A 21,431-nucleotide genomic window follows, 5' to 3' on the forward strand; every position below is an offset into this window, starting at 1 on the left:
TTTTCCTATTTCTATTGGTCATTTAGGATCAAACCTTCAGAGTCAAATGTTTTCTTTTCCTTTATTCTACTAAAGCACCAAGTTCTATTTTTTTTCTTCCCTTGCAATCTCTCTCTCATTGGCCCTTTCCTGCTTCTTGTTCTACCTGCTGATTGTTCAGTGTACTGTTATCCAAATGCTTATTCTTAATATACCATGTATAATGAATGCCATCTCTCTTCAGTGACTTTGTAATACCTTTCACTTGAGCTGTGAATTTAAGACCACACATAATCTTGCTCCCACCCCCACACTTGGCCTAGCATTCCAGCCTTACCATTTACCAATCTCTTAGAGAGTCTTTATTTTAGACAAACTGTTCTCTTCTCCTGAATATGCCCCATACATCCCTATCTAGGTGGGTATGACTTTCTACCCATCTAGAATGCCCTTTACCTATCCAAGTCATTATACCATGAATACTTATGTGTCAGGCACTGTACTAGGCACTGGAGATGGAATGAATACCTCAGTTTCCCCACTTAAAGAAATCTTCCTTCATATGTCAATTATACCTCAATAAAGCTGAAACTAAAAAGAAAAAAAAGTCTTCCTATGTCAAAACAGAAGTGGTTTTGCACTGTTGAGTTCTTCTTATAAGGCATAAGTCTTTATAAGTCTATATGCCTTATAAGAACACACTGGGCCCTTAAAATTTACAATCTTCTATCACTAATTCTCAATTTTTCTTATAAATATCCATTTATCTTCACAAATAGAGAGTGGATTTCCTAAAAGCATGGACTAAGGTCAACCCAGTGTGTTCTCCCTGGTGCTCAGGAAGCAGCAGGTACTGAGTACACATTTGCTAATTGACAAGTACTCGTAAAAGAGGGAAGGGCCTGTGGGGCAAGTAAAGGGCTCTACCTAAAAAAGAGGTCCCCCTCAGTGATACGCTTTCAAATCCAGATCAGAGGTAAGCAGGGAGGGCCTGCAAGAAGCCCAAAGCTGAGGAAAGCACTTGGGAAAATTCACTCTTCCAATTCTATTTGCAAAGAAATTCAGAATTCGCAACACTTAAGTTAGGATGAGTTACCCCGGCTTTTGGACCTCAACAACTTATGTATTCAGTTTTAAAAATCCTTTTTTGGCACTAAATCACAATAATAACACTGATGATGCTTAATGTACACACGTAATATCAAACCTAAAAAGATAACTCACCACATGTTGTGTTCAAAAACTTTGGCTGGGTCAGTTAAAATCCTTGATCCCAGAGGAGCCACTGGGTGATAACTACTTTGGTATCTGTGTGGCACCTCTCTGATCCTTAGACAGGCAATAGAATTTCTCCAAATCACATTCATTCTAATCAGCACCTGGAAAGTTACAAATGATTAGTCAACATGGATTAAACAGTGTATTGCTTACCTAATAGTCAAAAACTAATCTAAAAGGCTTACAAACTGAGAAAGGATAAAAAACTAAAAATTTTTAAATGAAAGATGGGCATGATAGCTTCTATCCCGAAGTATTTTTCAGGCCAAAAGAAGTGAAAAGAATATTTGGAATGTGCAACATTGGCTGGCATTCTTTATAAGTCACAGCCTTGACCAACTTTGCTGTGTTTGGTATTTGCTTATGTAATTTTTAGCACATGGCCAAAGCATGTAAGCCCAGAATCTGGATTTTGTATATTAAAAAGTTTTTAAAGTGATTTTATTATTTTGTTCTGGGAATTCTAGGCAAATGTATTTCTAGGGAATATCTGATGACCACTGTACCAAAAATCCAAGTAGAGAAGCAGAATTAAGTAAACAAATCTATTAAATCTCATTTTCTGGACTGAGCTGAATAATATGAAAACTGGTCAAATAAATAAGTAAATACTGTGTTAAGATATGATCCCAGCAATTCTTAAAATCTAACAACCCTGTATACATACATTTTTAAGAACAGTCAGTAATACATTTGCAAAATAGGTTTCCGCATGCTTAAATCCTAGCCCCAAAAGGAAAATCATCAGTTGATTAGCCAAATCTAACTCCATTTCTGGAAGAATAACTTAAACATTTAAAGAGTATGTTATTTTAATTATGTATTGGTGTGTATGTTGGCTTAAAATCTTTACAGAAAAGTATCAAAAAGAAGCTCTAAAGAGCTTGTTTTTTCCAATAAGAATCTACAGTGATGCTGCTCGGCATTTCATCCCCATTCAGTTGTTCATCACAACATTCAGTCTAACGCTATAAGCTGTCAGGTAGAAACAGACGCTAAAAGGTGTGTATATATAATATGTATTAGAGACTATCCAAGTTGCTACTAGGCATAAAAATGATATGTATTATACACCTTTTACCAGCTTACTGAAAGTCAATGGGTTTTAAGACTGTGAATTCCAAAACAAATGGCAGAATGTCAAAAATATCTCATTGTGCTTTTAAACATAAAATTCAAGATTTTCCTTTTGGGGAAAAAAAAAGGCTTAGTCATACACACCAAAAAGACTATAATGGTTCCATTCAATTGTGACTAACAGCGATGAGAAATGAAACATTTAATAGCTAGTGCGGGTCTCCTGTTTCTTATTTGTTTTCCCTTCTTCACTAAATACAAGCTCTTTGGTGGAGGAAAATGAAATCAAATGCTCTGCCTACCACTACCATTCCTCTGATGTGCCATTGTTCTTTTCTCCTGCCACTGTTCCACATAAGACTAACAAAACCCTACCAGCACACTTATTTTTAGAGCTCTCTTTCTGCACTGAATATTATTCATAAAATCTTCTGTATGCTGAAGAGTAGAAACAGATTACACCTAGAAAAAGAAGCAATTCATGCTCAAAAGTGTAAAATGATGTAAATGTTTTCCACCCAGGAAAGCCAAATCAAAATGAAATTTCAATCCTTCAAATAATCATGTGATACTTATCTATATCTATCTATATATAGAAGAGGAAGAGGGTAAAAAAAGATGTGAGTTTCTCTCACTATAAATGACCAAGAACCTCTATAGACAGCTGGGAGACAAAAAGTCATAACCAGACTGGATATTACACAATTCAGAAAAATGTCAGAGAAGTGTGTGCCCTGCAGGCTGCTAGCCCACAGAGAGAGCGTGCTAAACCCAGCACCTAAACATGTGGCAATTTGTCCTGCTTAGGCAGCTGTTTTTCTAATTAACCACACAAACATCTTTATCTATTTGATTTATGTATCATCTGTAACAGGCACACACAGCCTTGCATTGCTTTTTATCTTTTTATTATATACATGCATAGTAAATTTATATAATAAATATAATATAGATAAATATGTAATAAAATTATATACATGCTTTTGCTTTCTCAACCAAATTGCAAACTTCTAAGGGAAGCACCAAGCTGCTCGTGAATTAACTGCTTGACTGACTGCACAAAAATGATACTTGTCTGACATAAATTTAACTGGAGGAAAGTTACTTCATATTTCCCAAAATGGCTCCTTAGATTCTTGCAGTATGGAAGAAGGAAGTGACAGAAGAGTGTGACTGTATACAAACAGCTATCCAGTTATGGTCACTGCAATGAAGAACAAATGGGTGCTTTACGTTATGACTACCATGTTAGCTTAATGTTTACCAGGTCATGGTTCCATTTTGTGATGGGAAAAGAAGAGAAGGGCAGGGTCAGCCCCATTCAGAAGGCTGGTAGAGAAAGCTGGTTTCTGCCACCAGGGAGTCCCCACTCTCTTTATGTACCCTCTATTCACTCTCTTTTGGCATATGCTAATTTGAGTACAGATTTAACTAAGATATTATCTGCTTAATGAAACTGTATGGATAAGCAGTATTTTTATTTGAAATAACACAAAGGAGCAGAGCTAAAAATATTCCATTCACCCAAAAGAGGGCAGGAAAGGAAGAAAAAGAAACTAAAAACAGATGAGACAATTAGAAAACGAATACCAAGATGACATATTTAAGCCCAATCATATCAGTAATTACATTAAATATAAAGGGACTCCAGTTAAAAGACACAGATTGTCAATTTGTATGAAAAAGCAAGACTAACCATCTACAGGTTCCCCCCACTATCGAAAAGTAGAGCACTCCTATGAAACCTTTCATAAGCCAAAATGGCATAAAGCAAAAAAGCAATTACCTTAGGACACATTTTGCTAATAGATGACAAAATAAACCGAGGGTAAAGCACAGATGCTCAAACCTATGGCGGCTGGACGCTGAGTTGCTGAGTGTAGTTCGCAGGGAAGGAGCTTGGAGGTGCCACTCTCAATGTTCAGGGTACGTGCTGCCTCTATAGGGGCTTGCTGCAAAACAAATGCTGAATGATATTTTCGTTTTTTGCCTTTTTTCGCAAAAGTGAAAATCCTCTTCAGATTTCTTTCATTTAATGAAAACAGGTACCAATGCAGGTCTTTCATGAAACTGAAGTAGGTAAAGCAAACTTCTGAAAAGCAGGGCCTGCCCATACTGTTTATAAGAGAAGTGTTTTAAAGATACAAATAGATTACAATTAACATGAGACACTGTGCAAATGCTGCAAGCAAAAACTGGTGGAGGTATAAGGAGAGAGAAAGTAGGCTTAAAAAAAAAGATGGTTACATTTAATAATGATAAGCCAATTTATCAAGACATAACAATCCTAAATGTGTATGTACCTAGTAACAGAGCTTCAAAATACATGAAGCAAAAATGGGCAAAATTTTTTAAAAGGAAAAATGAACAAATTCACAGTAATACTTGGAGATTTTAATACCCTTCTGTCAGTAATAAACAGAACAACATTCAGAAATAAACTATCAAAATATCAATAAGGACATAGAAAATTTGAATATTATCAACTTGACCTAAATAACATTTATAAAGAGCACTATACCTAATAATAGCAGAAAATAACATTCTTTTCATGTGAACCTAGAACATTTGCCAAGGTAAACCACATATGCTAAGCTATAAAACAAGTCTTAATAAATTATAAAGTATTAAAATCTTACAGAGAATATTTTCTGATCATAATAACATTAGTTGTTAATATTTTGATGAATTGCCTTATTAATAAATATCCCTCATCTCTGATAATAGTCATTTTCTTGAAGTTTATTTTTGTCTAATATTAATATAACCTACCAGCTGCTTATGCAGTGTTGTGTATGGTATGTCTCTTTAAAAAATATATTTATGTGTTTATATTTAAAACAGAAGGAGCATATTGTTGATTCTTGATTTTTTTAAACAAACTTAAAATTATGATATTTAGAAAAATTCCCAAATATTTAGAAATTAAGCACCACACTTCTAAATAACCTATGGGTCAAAGATTTACAGGAGTTAGTAAATCTTAAGATAAATTAGAAAATATGTTGAATTGAATAATAACGAAATCTTAAAATATCAGATTTTATGGGCTGTAGCTAAGGTAGTGTTTAGAGAAAAATACAGTTTTAGGAAGAAAGATCTGAAGTTAATGATCCTAGCTTCAATCTCAAGAAGCTAGAAAAATAGTAAATTTGATGCAAAGTAGGTAGAAAGAAGGAAATAATTTTTAAAAAGCAGAAATCAATGAAATAGAAAATGGACAAAACAGGGAAGATCAAAGTCAAAAACTGGTTCTTTGAAAATATTACTAAAACTGATAAACCTCTGGCAAGACTGATATCAAACATTTGTGTTTCAGAAAATACAAATTTCTAATGACAGGAATGAAAAAGGAGACATTATCACAGACCCTCCGGACCTTAAAAATGCTAATAAGGAGATATTATGAACAATTTTATTCCATTTATTAGAAGGGATAAATACCTTGAAAAATACAGTTTACCAATAATAACTTATCAAAAGAGCACAAGAAAAGATCTAAATAGCCCTAAATTTATTACATAAATCAAATTTGTCATTAAAAGCAAAATAAACATCACATCTATTAGGATGGGTATTATTTTAAAAAACACAGAAAATAACAAGTGTTGTTGAGGAAACAAAGAAATAGGAATCTTTGTGCATTGCTGGTGGGAATATAAAATGGTACAGTCACTATGGAAAATAGTAAGGTCATTCCTCAATATATTAAACATGGAATGACCACACAATCCAACAATTCTACTTCTGGATATATACCCAAAAGCAATGAAAGCAAGGGCTCAAAGAGATATTTGCACACCATGTTTACAGCAGCATTATTCACAACACATGAAAGGTGGAACCACTGAAAGATGAATGGGTAAACAAAATGTGATACATGCATAAAATGGAATATTATTCAGACTTTAAAAAGAAGGAAATTTTGGCACATGCTACAACATGGATAAGCCTTCAAGGCATTATGCTAAGTGAAATAAGCCAAATGAAATAAGATAAATGCTATATCATCCCTCTCATACGAAGTTCCTGGAGTGATCAGAAGTTCATAGAGACAAAGTACAATAGGGTTGTCAGGGGCTGGAGAGGAGGGGAGAATGGGGCTTTAAGTATTTAATGGATATAGAGCTTCAGTTGTGGGAGGATGAAGAAGTCTGGAGATGGTTGTGATGTTTGCACGACAATGTGACAATACTTAATATCACTGAACTGTACACCTAAAAAAGGTTAAAATGGTAAATTTTATATATATTTTACCACAATAAAAAACAAACCAAAAAAACCTTCCTTCAAAGAAAACTCGAAGCCCTAAGGGCCTCATTAGTGAATATCAAATGTCTGAGAAAGAAATAAGACCAATCATACACAGCCTCTTTCAGAAAATAGAGAACATTTCTTGATTTATTTTATGAGGCCAGCATAACCTGAAACAGTAGTACATGTACATGAAATAAAGGTTTGAATATTGGTCACATTGTTACAGTGGAGTTTTCCCACAGACTTGGTGTTTCTCATTATAGCTCTGAGTTATCAAGTGTTTGTCAGGAATGAAACTTGAAGAAATCTAAAAGGGTAAGAGTTTTCCAGGCATGTCTCAGTGTGTTTTAATTGCTAAGGCTTATATTTAGTTTGAGTTACACCAGTCCAGAGCAGAGGAATATGAAGGCAATAAGGACCTCCATCCACGATTCCTTGCTAGGTGTTGGAGAGAGTTTTTATTTACTCTTGGAAGAACCTGAAAAGGTCTGTGGTCCTGACCTTTCACTTAACTTAGCTCACACTAATTCTGCCCAATCAAATTCTAGTCCATATAATCAAGAGGCATTTCTGTTGCTTACTTTGTCTATCGGTTCTCACTTTCAGCTCACCATCCTATGGAGGTTCTTCCCCTCAAGTCCTACCAAGGTCAAAATGAAACAATGAAGAATGAGCATGACTTTAGGGTCATGGCCTCTGAGAACTAACTCAAAGCCAAGACTTAGTCAAGAATAGTCAATTAGCTAAAACAATCACCAAAGTACAGATCCAGAAGGGAACTGAAGCTTATATAGGGTTAGAGGGCCAGAATTTCATTATCCACAGCATTTATTATGCTATAAGTACACAGAGGTCTGCCATGAAGAGCTGACAGACTTCCTTCCAGCTGTTAGATGTAAGTAAGTGTGTGCCCATTTGAGAATGTAAGCAAATGAACAAATGTATGAAATGACTTGAGTTCCTCATATATGTAGTATATTAAGTCATGGAGAAGGTGGTTTTAACACTTAAAAGTTTTCTGAGCCCACCACTACCACCCCATTATGCTTGCAGCAAAAGCAGCAGCCTTAGTGTAGAAGGATGCCTTGTATGGAAGAGATCTCTGCCCTACCTCCAAATTTTGGCCAACTACTTTGTTTTCCACTCAAATGCAGTCCTTTACACAATGACTCACAGCCCTTACCATACCAACAAACTATATCATATTCTACCAGAATAGGAAAGATGTATACAGGCTATTTCATATTACAAACATGAAAAAGTATTTCTTAAGTAATTGCACAGTTTATTTTTGTAAAGTAATAGTTTTAAGTATTTTCTAATGATTTTAGTTAAAGGAAATACTCCATACTATATTTTGTAATTTGAAAAAAATCTTTGAGGAAGTAAAGCACCAATCCCAACTTATCTGTCACATAAATCTTAATTTTAAAAAAGTTAAGTATTTACCATACTTGAGGCCCTATTCTAAGCACTTTACATGTATTATCTTATTTAACCTCTATTTCTCAATCAAAAGGTCCTATTTTTATACCCATATTGCAGAGTAAAACCCCACACAAAATGAAGTAAAGTAGCACGCTTAAGTTACCCAACCAACAACTGATGGGGCTTCAATTTGAACCCAAGTAGTTTAACTGGAGAGCCTACACGCTGTATTTTTTTGTTTGTTTTTAACATCTTTGTTATTCGTTTACATAGAACTTGCATTCTACTTTTGTAAACCACACATGCAAGAAGGATCATGGTACTGATTCCCCAGTCTTTACTGGGGTTGCTAATTGTTGTACTTGATTTAAGGAGGCCCAGAATTTCTTCTCTCCCTTCATCTTTCTCAATCCTGTTTTTTTCTCTTGGGCTTTAATCAAAAAGCAAGCGAAGCCACTGGGAGGAACCAGTCCCCAGACATAGGAGAGCAGAGTTATTCTCTTTTCAATACTCAAATCTCAAGATACAGGCAAAGTGCTCTTGCATCACCTAAATAACATAACATTTGAACACACAGTTCTTTCCACTGGTCTACTTTTACACAGCCGAGGAGTAGAGGCACAGAAGGACTTATTTCCCTTGCCATTTACGCTTGAGCCTACGATTGCTTTCTCACATCTCAATTCTACTGGAGGAGCACCAAAGAACTAGAGCAAAGAGTACTGCTGTTTGTGTGAATCTGTAATGATTATCCTTGGAGCACTTTGCTGGCTCTGAGCTGCCTCCCTAAGAATGATTCCCAGTTGTCTCAGTTCACTGAAATCTCAGCGAAAGACACCGTCATTAATCATACACTAAGTGCCTGCCTTTCGTTTAAAAGTTAACTTCCCTTCGATGTTTCCTGGGTTCTGAGCATCCTTTAAAGAAATAAATTAGTGAGACATTCATGTTTTTACCTTTGTAACTGTTTAGCTTTTCTGCTCGGCTGGGAAGCTGGTACAAAGGTTTCATTCAGAGGAACAAACATCATCTACATAAAGCCGCACTAACATTACCTGAGAGGCTACCATTAATGAGAGCAAATTAAAGTGCTATTGTGGTACTGTTCTGGATGGTGAAAACCGACAGGTAAGAAAACACTTAAGTATCAACTACACCTTGGTGAAAACTGAAGCTTCAATTAACCCTGGCAATTTTAGAGAACTCCAAGGGTGACCATCTGCAAGGCAAACAGCTCAGCAACTCATACATCTTGTTTTAATCTTTCTTTGGATGACTATAATTTCAGGGTATAAAGAAGGTTATTAGCAAGAACAGAACAACAACAATAATTACAGTAAGTATTTGTAGAGCTCTTTGATCACACTATGACGTCAGTCCACTCTGCAGCTTTGAAATGGGAATCTCATGCTGCATTTGCTCTCTGTGACCACCCTGAAGGGCGTCACAGTGTACTTACACACAAAGACATTACTGGGACTCACACATTACATCAGGGATTTCATGTAAACCCGTCACAAAGCTGCCTTAATCCTAAATATCTGAAGGGTATACTATTCTAACTGCTCTGGAAGTTGTCTCCAAAACCATCATGCTGGACCAGAATGAAAACTGTTTTAACTCATCCACTTGGCATTTCACATTTGTGTGCACTGTAGTAACTTCTGGAAGTATTAATCAGATTTGGTGAGCCGAGAAAAGGTATTCAGTTACATGCAAACTTTATGTGTTACCAGTCCTTACAAGTTCTAGTAAAAAACTCACATGGCCGAGGTTAATGGAGTTCTACCCTTAATGAGACTTCTGCTTTCTGGTTCATTGCAAATGTCTCTATCCCTAGGTACACTAGATGGCAGATGTTTGTAACTGTATGAAGGATTTATCCAGTGATGTTTGGACTAATGTATCAATAAGGCTGTCCTGGCACAAAATGGAATATTACAAAAAAATTCAAGTCATAAATGGATATTATATATTAAAAAATTTGAAATATAACACTAGTGAATAAAAGCATCCAAATGAATGTATTTCCATAATTTCAAAAGAATGTGGGATTAGGTAGGCAGAGATTATAGCAGTGTGTAAATTCAATTTTAAAGAACTACCATCAGTTATAACTTGCAAAAAAGCAAGGCAAACTGCACCATGGACTAACAGGTAAAATTCTGATACCACACTACAGGAGGCACAACACAGTCAGAAAAGGCACTAGAAAATGAAAAGCAAAATTCACAGGAATGATACAATTTTTACATGAGAACAAACAAGGTGAGTTTGCAGAGAAGCAACCGTGAACCTGGCTGAAGCCAGAGATGGACTGCATAATCTACGCAAAGCCAATCACCACATTCCAAACCTGTGGGCAGAGTGACTGCTTCAGAGGTGGGCATGAGACTAAACCTGGCTAACAGCATATGTTTAGGTCTAGTGCTAGAGATCTGGGGACAAGGATGATTTCTCATAACTGCTACACATGAAAGAGGAAGCATGAAACTCTGGAGCTGCTGAAAGCTGTATTAGTCAGCTCAGGCTGCCTTAACAAAATACCAGACTGGGCTGGGGTGGGGCTTAAATAATAGAAATTTATTTTCTCACAGTTCTGGAAGCTAGAAGTCCAAGATCAAGGTGACATCAGGGTTGGCTTCTGCTGAGGCCCTTCTTGCTGCCTTCTTCCTGTAACCTCACATGGCCTTCCATTTTGCATGCCTGTGCAGAGAGAGGGATCTCTGGTATCTTTTTCTCTTCGGATAAGGATACAGTTCTGTTGGATTAGGGCTCTACCCTTATGACCTCACTTAACTTTTATTACCTCCATAAAGACCCTGTCTCCAAAGACAGTCACATGGTAGGGTTGGGGCTTCAACATATGAATCTGGTGGGGGGACACAATCTGGTCCATAGCAAAAACCATCCTGAAGTCATGAGCTGGTCTGGCCTTCAGATGATGGCAGGATGAAACCAACTCTGAAGAAGGAAAATTGGGAAAATAAAAAGTTCACTCTCACCATTAACTGTTAGATTAAGGCTCATCTGAAGTCTGTCCCACCTCTGGCTTTTTCAGTTTACTGAGCCAATATGTTCCTTTTACTGTTTAAGCCAGCCTGAGTTTCCTGCTATCTCCAACCAAAAGTAACCAACTGATTTGGCAGTTATGTGAATTCCTCTACCACTTGGCAGTCTGGGGGAAAATATTTGGTTTTATCTAGATAAGGCCTGTCCAGGCTGGTAGTATAGGAAGTCGTAGTGACTTACGATGTGGAATTGAGAACTGAGGGAGAATGTAGCTGATGACCACAGTAGTAAGCCCCAAATGGCTAGAAATTAAAAAATAAAGAAGAGAGACGAGAAGGAGGGGTTGGGGGAAGGTTGATGGACTTGATGTGGCTAAAGTCTGGGCTTAACAGAAATAAGGGGAAGGAAAGACAGGCAGAAGGTACTGGTTAGTAATCAGGCCTTCTGAGTTTGTTAACTCATGTCACTCAGTAACAAAAACAATACTGTAACAATGAGAAGCAAATCCTGCTTTGAATGACAGAGACTCTTACAGTATAGGAGAACCACAAAGCCATTAACACTTCAAAAGGAGAAACTTAAAAAAAATTTTTTTTGATGGGGTGGGGAGGCAATTAGGTTTATTTGTTTGTTTATTTATTTATAACTGAGGTACAGGCGATTGAACCCAGGACCTCATGCATGCTAAGCATGTACTCTACCACTGAGTTATACCCTCCCTGCCATGAAAAAATTTCAGCATGGACAAAAAGCTGAAACATGGACTCCCATCCACCACCTCATTGTAATCTTCAGAAGGTCATTATAACAAATCTCCATCCTTTGCTCTTCAGGAACAACCCCCCACTGGACACATCTCAGGCCCTATGACAATTTTTAAAATTGTATATTTATTATGATCATCTAAAAATAAAATCAGTAAGGGGAAAGGTATAACTACCACTTAATTTCAGTGCCTGTAGGTGCATTTATGATCTTCTTGGCAACAAGCAGCACAGATATAAGATGGAAATGATGCATCTGAATGTACAACACACTGTAAAAGATTCTGCAGCATTGTGAATTGAGAAAGCGGTGAGGGAATTGAGAAGACACACAGCACACACAGTACAGATGAGCTAAAGTCAAAAGAAACATGGGGTGGTGATCAGTACCTTGTTTATAATGAGAGCTGCGATTTAGTTTTGGTAAAGCATCAGCAGTCACATTATAATGTTAATTCAAATTTCATTGGCTTTGTGATTGTATTTGTACCTACTTTGATTTTATAGTTGAATAAGAGCTCTATGTAAAATAAGAATATACCTAGATTTGTGTAATAATATAAGAAAAATATTTTAAGTCAACTCGGGGGTCTGAGGATTTTTTTCCCTTTAAACAGAGGTTTATATATTTTTCAACATTGAGACATAGAGTATATATTTTTTCTAATATTACTTTTTTTAATGGAGGTACTGGGGATTGAACCCAGGACCTTGTGCATGCCAAGCAGATGCTCTGCCACTGATCTCTACCCACCCTCCAAGACATACATTATTAAAAGATTCTGTTCCAGAGAATTCTTCTCCCACTCTTTCTTAGCAGCAGAAATACTCCAAGGGCAAAATCACCTCAATTCTCCTTGGAAAACAATTTCAGGTGAAGAGGCAAAGGGTTTGAACTGAGTTGAATCCAGGCTCTACCACTTACTACCACACAGCCTCTGTCATAATACTTGTTTGTTAATCTCAATTTTTCCTCAATAAAATGCGACTAAAAAATTATTTCAAAATATGGGAAGGTTATAGGTGATCTATTTAGCATCTGTCTAGCATATATGTTGCACAGTGGTAGATACACAGGTGCTCAATAAACTTTAGTTAATATTTTTGTTGTTACCACTAGTCAGTCTGGTTCTTCTTACAACTTTCATAGGGCTTCATGAATCCACAGGATCAAGCCTTCCACTATGCTTATTAGTTTAAACACTCCTAAAGTAGCCCCAACTTCCCAAGAAGGTTAAAGACTAATTTACCAATGAAGTGGGCTGGACTAGTAGACAGTGCTGAACTGAGAAAAGAGTAAGACTCAAGTTCAGGTTATGGTCCCAGACAGATCTATTAATCATGATTTTTGGAAAAGTCACTTACTTCCCCTGAGGCTCGTTTGTAAAATGAAGATAATTCCTAAGTCACAAAGTTCTTACAAAGAACATAAACTACACAGTGTTTCACAAATGTAAAGTCAAATTATTATTCAGTAAATTCCAGAAACATTTCTAAAGAGCCCCCTTAAAGCTTGAAAGGAAAAAAAAATCACACAAAATAAATAAGTAGGAACACCATTCCCACTTCCCACTGTCAAGTAATCAGGTATTGAGGCGGCCAATTAGGACAAAAAGGCAAACTGAAAGTAACAATCAAGTCTTTTACTTCCTGTAACAAACAGTGCAAGCAAAAGGCAAAAAGAGGCACCAGCTCCCTAGTGTTCTGTTTCCCCCTGTGGAACGTCACCAGGCCAAGATCAAGTGGATGCAATACAGATGGAGGAAACTGACTCACTGCCCAGGACCCCCAACAAAGAGGCTGGTGTCTTTTTGTGGGCTCATGGGTGCAGTAAGGGGGGTGGAAAGAGCTAAGAGTGGAATGGTACTGAGCCAAAGTGGAGAAAGTGTCTCTGCAGAGGCCCCCAATAAGGAGTCCTCTGGATGCAGTCATCTGGTCTAGGAATTGTCAGATAAAAAAGCTAAAACAATTTAGCAATGACATTGATGTCCTTTACGCAAGGGAAAACCACCCTTGGATTGGGAGAGTACAGTGCCTCACAAGCAGTGGAGCACTCTTCCCGAGGGATTTTGGGCAAGAGCGAGTTTTACAGAGTATTAGAAGAGGCAACATGGAAACAGCACATGATTGGCTGGGTGTTCAGGGACTTCCTTATAGGGCAAGCAGGTTCTGTTTTCTGGTGTAAGGTGAGCTAGCTAAAAATAGACTGGAGGATTGTGATTGGAGTATGGTAGTTTCCTTGACAGGTGCTTCCCATAAGTGCAGGCTATCTGAGGTTTAGAAATGTGACCTGGACCAGACCACTGGGGTGACATCCATTTTGTGGGTTCCCATATACAGATTAACTTTATCAGAGTGCAGATATACACATGAGCATGGCTACACGGGGGTCGGGGGAGAAGGTGCAATTCCTCCCCAAAATTGCAATGCCCTAGTTGTGCACCAATTCTAGTGTGTGGAAGGCAGCTTCTCCTGATGAGGCCTTGCAGAAAAAGTCTTATAACTTCTTATGGTCAGGCCTGAAAGATCACATATATGATTCTGACTCCTTACCCAAAGTTAAAAAAAAATACAAGCATTCTTTACTTAACATATAATAAATCTAGTCCAAGAAATTATATAAACTAAAAAAAATCAATAAATTTAAGAATGATTTTTTTAAAAGTCCATGAATAATAATGTCACAGCAAGTTGCTAAGAATAATTGAGAATTTTTTTTAAGTTCTGCTTTTTATTTTAGAGAGGACATATGTTGCCCTGTAGAATATCATTTAAAGAAAACTAACCTAGAATAATTGAGAATATTGATTAAATTCTTAACTTCCAAGAACCACAATATGTAGAGAAATCTTAGTAATCTTCAGTCTATAAAAAGGCTAATTTCTAAGACCATGTGTAAGTCAGTTCTAAGAGCTCAGAACCACGTTTTCTACAGGAACATTTTAATTGGTGATTAAGATACCAGGCTAGTCTTCACATGTTTTTAAAATCCATAATGTGGATGAAAAGAAATGTGTTTGTTTATTTTAAATGATCTTAGAAAACTGGCAAATCCCATTTTCCCAAACAGCTGAAACACTGCCAAACCATAATGCCTGGGGCAACTTGAATCTTATTTAATACAAAAACAATCTGATTAAATGATTCTTTTAAAGCAACAACAACAACAACAACAACAACAACAACAAATGTAAAACCTGTCAGCCATCTCTTTGCCACCTGATAACATAAGGTATGTCTATAAAGTAATGTCCAACTAAAACCTACACCTTTACATCAAAATAAGCGTTGTCCTTTCAAATAAATCAACTAAAGAGATTACTATTTATTCCAATAATAGTAAAGTATCCTTGAAAACATTATTTTCAGATAATGCCTCCTAGCAAGCTAACTGACTGTTTTTCATATCCTCAGTGGTGGAAAATTTTTTGCTTTAGGATATATGCCTTCTGTGGTTTTGAGAGTAAGCTGTTGTTCTTGTTGCCATAAACATATAGATTCTCAACATAACCAGCTTGGAAGGATCATATCCATTGAGAGATGGCTTCTGGTATGTTCTGTTCCCTTAAACAGTCTTTAGCAGCCATACCTCACAAATCAAGTCCACATAGTACACACTGTATGACCACAAATAATGACAGTATCCTTTGTGTTTATTCTTTTTTTTTTTGAGAAGCCAATACTATCTGGAAATATGAGCTAAATTTTATAAGTTTTTTTAATATTGATAACAAAAATAGAAAATATACAGGGGGGAAAGATCTTTCTTATGACTATAACAAAAAAATAATATGAAATGCCTAGTAGTAAAGTTAGCCAGAGATGTACAGGACTGATATGAAAGCTATACAACTCTAAGAGGGGCACAGAAGATAATTCAATAAATAGGAAGACAGTACATGGGTTTCTAGAGGTGAAGATCCAATATTGTAAAAAATGTAAATTCCCACCAAAATCATCTATAAAATTAAAGTAATACCAATCAAAGTTACAAAAATGTTTTGGGGGAACCTGAACAAATAATTTTAAGGTTCATCTAGAAGAATAAACACGCAGTAAGTACCAGGAAAATACTGGAGGAGAAATGAGTGCTGTTGATTGTGGTGGAGTAGGGTTAAGGAGAGCGGGGAGTGTTGGCTCTTCAAGACATTATAATACTCTATAAAGCAAGTATAGCCATGTCTATAGTACCAGGATATACACTCAAAGCAGTAGAACAGAATACGAAGTCCAGAAGCTAGTCAAAATATATGTAAGAATTCCATTTGTAATACAGCTAGTATTTCAAATCAGTAGATTAAGTCTGATCTATTCAAAGAAGTGACTTAAGAAATGGGGCCACCTATTTGGAAAAAATAAAGTTATATCCCTACTCCACCTAACACCAAAGTAAATTCCAGATGAATTAAAGTTTTTAATTTGAAAAGACTCTTTTAAACACAATACCAAAGCCGTACAGTGTAAAAGAAAAAAGAAAGACTGATTGCTTATAAGAACATATGGGATAATACATTATAAAAGACATTTGTGGAAATAAATGCAAAATACTACAATGTGTTAATATTATTAATATATAAGGAATGTTTAGAAAATAATTAGAAATGACCTCAGAAGAAAATGTGTTAATACCATCAATAAGCATTCACAAAAGAAATGCAAATGGCCACTAAACACTTAAAAACGTTTATCACACTAATAATAAATATCTTTTGGGGACGCTTTGACTTTAAGTAACAGAAGACACTATTCAAACTGGCTCAAATAATAAGAGAATATTATCTCTCATAACAGGGAGTCCAGAGGTTGGGCAAGTCCCAGGTGTGGTTTCAGTTCTATGTTACCAAGGACCCAGCTGCATGCCATTTCTCCATCTTGCTCTTCATAGCATCACCTTAATTCTAAGGCTGGTTCACTTTGCCCGTTACAAAATGGCTGCAGCAGTTCCAGGCATCATACTGACATGGCAACACCCAGGGGAAGAAAAGGACCATCTGTTTCTTATGTCTCTTTTCAGAGAGGAAGAAACTTTCTCACAAGCTCCTCAATAGACTTGCTCTCAGATTTCACCGGCCAGAATTGGATCACAAACTATTCCTAAACCAGTCTCTGGTAAAAGAATGGGTTCCTATGATTACCTTAGACCAGATTCTCAGATTGTGGTCCACAGATCCCTAGAGACCTCCTAAAACACGTTAAGGGGGTCTGCAAAAGGTCACAATTATTTTCATAATACCATCAACATGTTATATGCCTTCTTTTCTTTTCTTTTTCTTTTTTTTTTTTTACTGTGATGACATTTGCACTGATGGTGCACAGGCAATGGTGGATAAAGTTGCTGGCACCTTGATCTGAATCAGGGCAGTGGCACCAAACTCTACAGGAGGAGGTCACTACCTTCTTCACCAACCACGCATTTGAAGGAGAAAAAAAAAGAAAAAGCCAGTTTCACTTAAGCATATCCTTGATGAAGCAATAAAACTGTTTTCATGGAACACCATTTTTACTTTGGCATTTTCTCAAAAACAAAGTACACCTGTCAAGAAAACAACTGACACTATTTGTTGCCATTGATAAAATTCAAGCTTTCAAGCAAAAATTAGGATTTTGGAAAACCTGTGTATTCCACTGTGAGCTTAACAGCTTACTGACACTTAAGGACTGTTCTGATGAGAATCAAGTATTTTTGATATTGTATAATGAAATGTGTCAACATTTGGAAGACCTGTACAATTCAGTGAGCCAATATTTTCCAGACGGTCAACACAGGTTATCAAAATCATGTATGGGTAAAAGATCCACTCAAGGTGCAGACAGATCAATGGATTTTAATGTAAGAGAGTATAAAAAGTTCACAGATATGATTCTAAATATTATATTGCAATTAACCTTTAAAAAACTACCACTTACTGGGATTTGGCATAGTATCAAAGGAGACTCTTCACACTCGTATGAAGAGACTACTAAAGAACTCCCCCGCTTTCTAACTACTTATATATCTGTGTGAGATCAGATTTTCTTCATATATTTCAACCAGAACAACATATCATAACAGACAATGCAGAAGCAAATACAAGAATCTAGTCATCTTCTCTTAGGCCGGACATTAAGGAGGATTTGCAAAAATGTAAAAAACCATGCCACTCTTCTAATTTTTTTCTTTTGGAAAATACTTTTAATAAACAGGGTATTCATGCTAACATATGCAATATGTTTGTTATTGTTATTTTAAGACAACTTAAGTAAATGTTCAAACTTTTTCTTAGGTTTAATTTCTAATATAGTAAATAGTAACTATGATCCACATAAACAAAAGTTCTTGGGGGGCTTCTGTAACTTTTCTGAGTGTCAAGGGGTCCTGAGATTTAAAAGCTTCAGAACCACTGCTTTAGATTAATTTTCTGGGGTGACATGGAGAGTGGAAAGTCCACCTATTTTTTAAAAAACAGCTCAATGACTTACTATCATTTTGGCAAAAGTGAAACGTTGCGATCAGTGGTGTGCAGGAACAAACATCTTCACACATTGTCAGGGAGATTGTACTGAGAGACCTTTCCTGAGGAAATTTGGCAACACATATGAAAATTTTTAAATCAGAAATTTGATGGAAAATTGCACTTCTACAAATATATCCTAAGAATATAATCAGAAGAATATATTAAGGATTTGCCATAGCATTATACTGAAAATCTGCAAACGATCCAAATACCTATCTTTAGAGGACTGACTTAATTATTGTATACCCAAATTGAGGAAAATTATGTAGCTATTTAAAATTTGTTAAAAACCTAAACTTATTGATATGGAATGGAGTCTATGACTTATTAGGTAAGGATAAAAAGGTACAAAAGAGTACCTATGGTATGATCTCATTTTAAAAAATTAATATATATACCAATACATACATGTATGCATAGAAAGTCTGAAAGAGTTTGCAATAGTTACCTCTGATTGAAAGGATCTCAAGGAGATCCTTATATTTTCTCAATATGTCTCAAAATGTTCTTTTCAAGTAAATTCAAATTACCTTTATAATCAGAAAACATAAAAGTATTTTTTAAACCACTAAGTATATAATTCTATATAATACTCATGGGTAGAGGATCCACGCTTGGGAAGGAAGGGGGAAAGAGATACACGGGCAATAGTGACAGTAACACTAAAAGGTTACAAAATGTTTCTGATGGTCCCCCATATCCATGGAGGAAAAGATGCCATGGAGCCTGTGAGAGCCTGGTTAGTGGGACCCAGACAGGGTGCTGTGGCCAGCTGGATTCAGGACCCAAATACTTTAGTGACAAAGAAGTCCAGAGAAAGGCTGTTTTCAAAAGACCCCAATTTGTTAGACCAGGTGAGGCAGACAATTGCAGATGCTGAGAAGGTGGGGCAAAGAACCCTGAAAGAGGAATTAGTGGAAAAGGCAGAGTAGCAGGAGGAGGTAGAAAACAGACACGTTAGAATGTCAAATTTCAGTTATCCAGAAACTTTCTATTCATTAACTAGGGCAGGTACTTGCTACACTGCTGTGTGACGCTATGGCTGCTCTCTCTTTCCATTTGGTAACTGTGTTTCTGATGTGCCAGAACCTTTTCATTTATAGTACTTGTTAATCATTGGCAGCAAACACAGATGGCACCAGCCCAGGTCGGCCTAGCCTAACTTCCGGGAAAGCTCGTGCACCCTCTGCTGGTCAGCTCCACACCACCACAAGGTGGTCTGTGTCTGCAGGAGACAGCTTACCCAGTCACAGGCATACACTTGTGTTCTCTACTGAGCCAATTTCAGTGAACAGTTTGGAAACCATTTCCTCAAACTGCCACCTGAAAGAGGCATTTCCAGATTCAAACAATGCCTTCCTTTGTTATACCGAAGTAAAACATCGTAAAAACCAAAGTCCTGTGAGAAAATACACCATCAAAAGCATTTTAGATTCAAATGATTTCAGCTTATTACATAATAAATAAGGTGTGCAGATGACTGCAACACTTAATATGACTATAAAGCTCTATTTGAATTTTACTCTGGTTGAAAATCTGAGAGTATTATAACAAATAATATTTGTATAGGTTTTACAACTTACAAAGAATTCTGATATTCATTTCCACACCTAATCCTTAACCACAATCCTATAAACGAGGAAGGAAGGCAGGACAAGCATTTGTTATCACCATTTTACAGATGGGTGCTGAGGCTTAGAGGGGTCACATGAGCTGTCTCGATCACACAGCTGCAAAAGCCCACGCTCCCAGCAGGTCTCCTGACTCCAAATTCTACATTCTACTCAGAACACTATTCTGTCCAACCTGCTGATCTAGAAAAGGTTTTCTGAAGAGTTGGTATGTATTCTAGGCAAAGAAGTAAAAGGCCTAAGACATATGTTTCTATGATACATTCATTCCATTTTGTTTCAAATATCCCCAAGATTTTACGTGCTAAATTCTAAATCTGAGGGGTTTGCACTGCTTTGTCCTAAAAGAACAACAGTTTAACAAGGGATAAGGGCATTTTAATAAGGAATCTACTGAAAATCAAAGTTAACTTCAGAACTTCTATGTGTGACACGTCTATGTCCATAAAAAGTAGATCCTGTCGGGTTTTGTGGTTTCTGCATTCACTTAGCCACTATTATATATAGGTAGCAGGAAATTGGGGTTGGAAATACTCAAGTCCTGGTCCTGCTTTCTCTTGAATCTTTACAACCTTAATGATTTCTCCATTATGAACAAAACATTATGAATAGTGGTTTGTTACAGTGCCAAGCTAAAAATCAGTGTGCTGAAGGAGAGAGAGTCAGTGAAATCCAGCTGTGATCACAGAGATTCCCCAGAACTGAAGAGCAAAGCAAAGCAGATAATGATAAATAGAATCAAACAATTATGTAGGGGTGGCTATGTGCTAGGTATCACTCTGAGTGCTTTATATATAGTAACTCATTTAGTCCTCCCAAGAACCCATGTAACAGATACCTAAATTGAGGCACACAGAGGTTGTGATTCTAATTATTTAGGGTAACCAGTCACACAGCTAGTAAGTAGTGAGGCTGAGATCTGAACCCAAGCAGATGAACCTGAGTTCATCTTCTTAACCACTAAAGCTATGCGGCCTCTATATAGTAATATCTACCATATTCCTGTTGCATTTTTAAAGTTTTTAAATTAAAACTTTTAATTTTAGAATGGTTTTAGATTTACAGAAAAGTTGCCAACAGTACAGAGAATTCTCCCACATCTGACAATAGTTTCCCCTACTATTAAAATCTTACATAAGTATGGTATCTTTGTCACAATTAATAAGCCAATATTAATACATTATTGTAAACTTACATCCGTACTTTATTCAGATTTCCTTCATTTTTCCCTAATGTCCTTTCTCTCTGCCAGGATTCCATCCAGGACACCACATTACATTCTGTCACCAGGTCTCCTTCGGCTCCTCTTTGGCTCTAACAGTTTCTGAGACTTTCTTTGTTTTTGAAGACCTTGACAGTTTTGAGGAGTACTGATAAGGTATCTTTAGAATGCCTCTCAAAAAAATATTTATCAGATATTTTCCTCACGATTAGACTGGAGTTATAGGTTTTAGGGAGGAAAACCACAGAGGTAAAGTATCATTCTTACCACCTCATATCAGGGGTACATG

At 36.6% G+C, this 21,431-nt stretch overlaps 1 protein-coding gene across 3 annotated transcripts in view; it reads right to left on the reverse strand.

Annotated features, from left to right (window-relative positions):
* The window catches only part of METTL8 (methyltransferase 8, tRNA N3-cytidine), a 66,589-nt gene that overhangs the window by 37,382 nt on the left and 7,776 nt on the right, over positions 1–21,431 (reverse strand). For 2 of the 3 annotated variants that reach the window (XR_012072658.1, XM_072961151.1), the window contains exons 2-3: positions 4,121–4,286; positions 1,204–1,358 (exon numbers count right to left, since the gene is read on the reverse strand). The exons of the other annotated variant lie outside the window; for it this stretch is intronic. Coding sequence is in view for 1 of the 2 variants with exons in the window: in XM_072961151.1 (XP_072817252.1) it covers positions 1,204–1,358; positions 4,121–4,132 (167 nt within the window). In the remaining variant the exon portion in view is untranslated. The remainder of the gene's footprint in view (positions 1–1,203; positions 1,359–4,120; positions 4,287–21,431) is intronic. 3 annotated transcript variants of the gene reach the window in all.

Source organism: Vicugna pacos, chromosome 5, assembly GCF_048564905.1.
Source record: "Vicugna pacos chromosome 5, VicPac4, whole genome shotgun sequence".
Lineage (NCBI taxonomy): Eukaryota > Metazoa > Chordata > Mammalia > Artiodactyla > Camelidae > Vicugna > Vicugna pacos.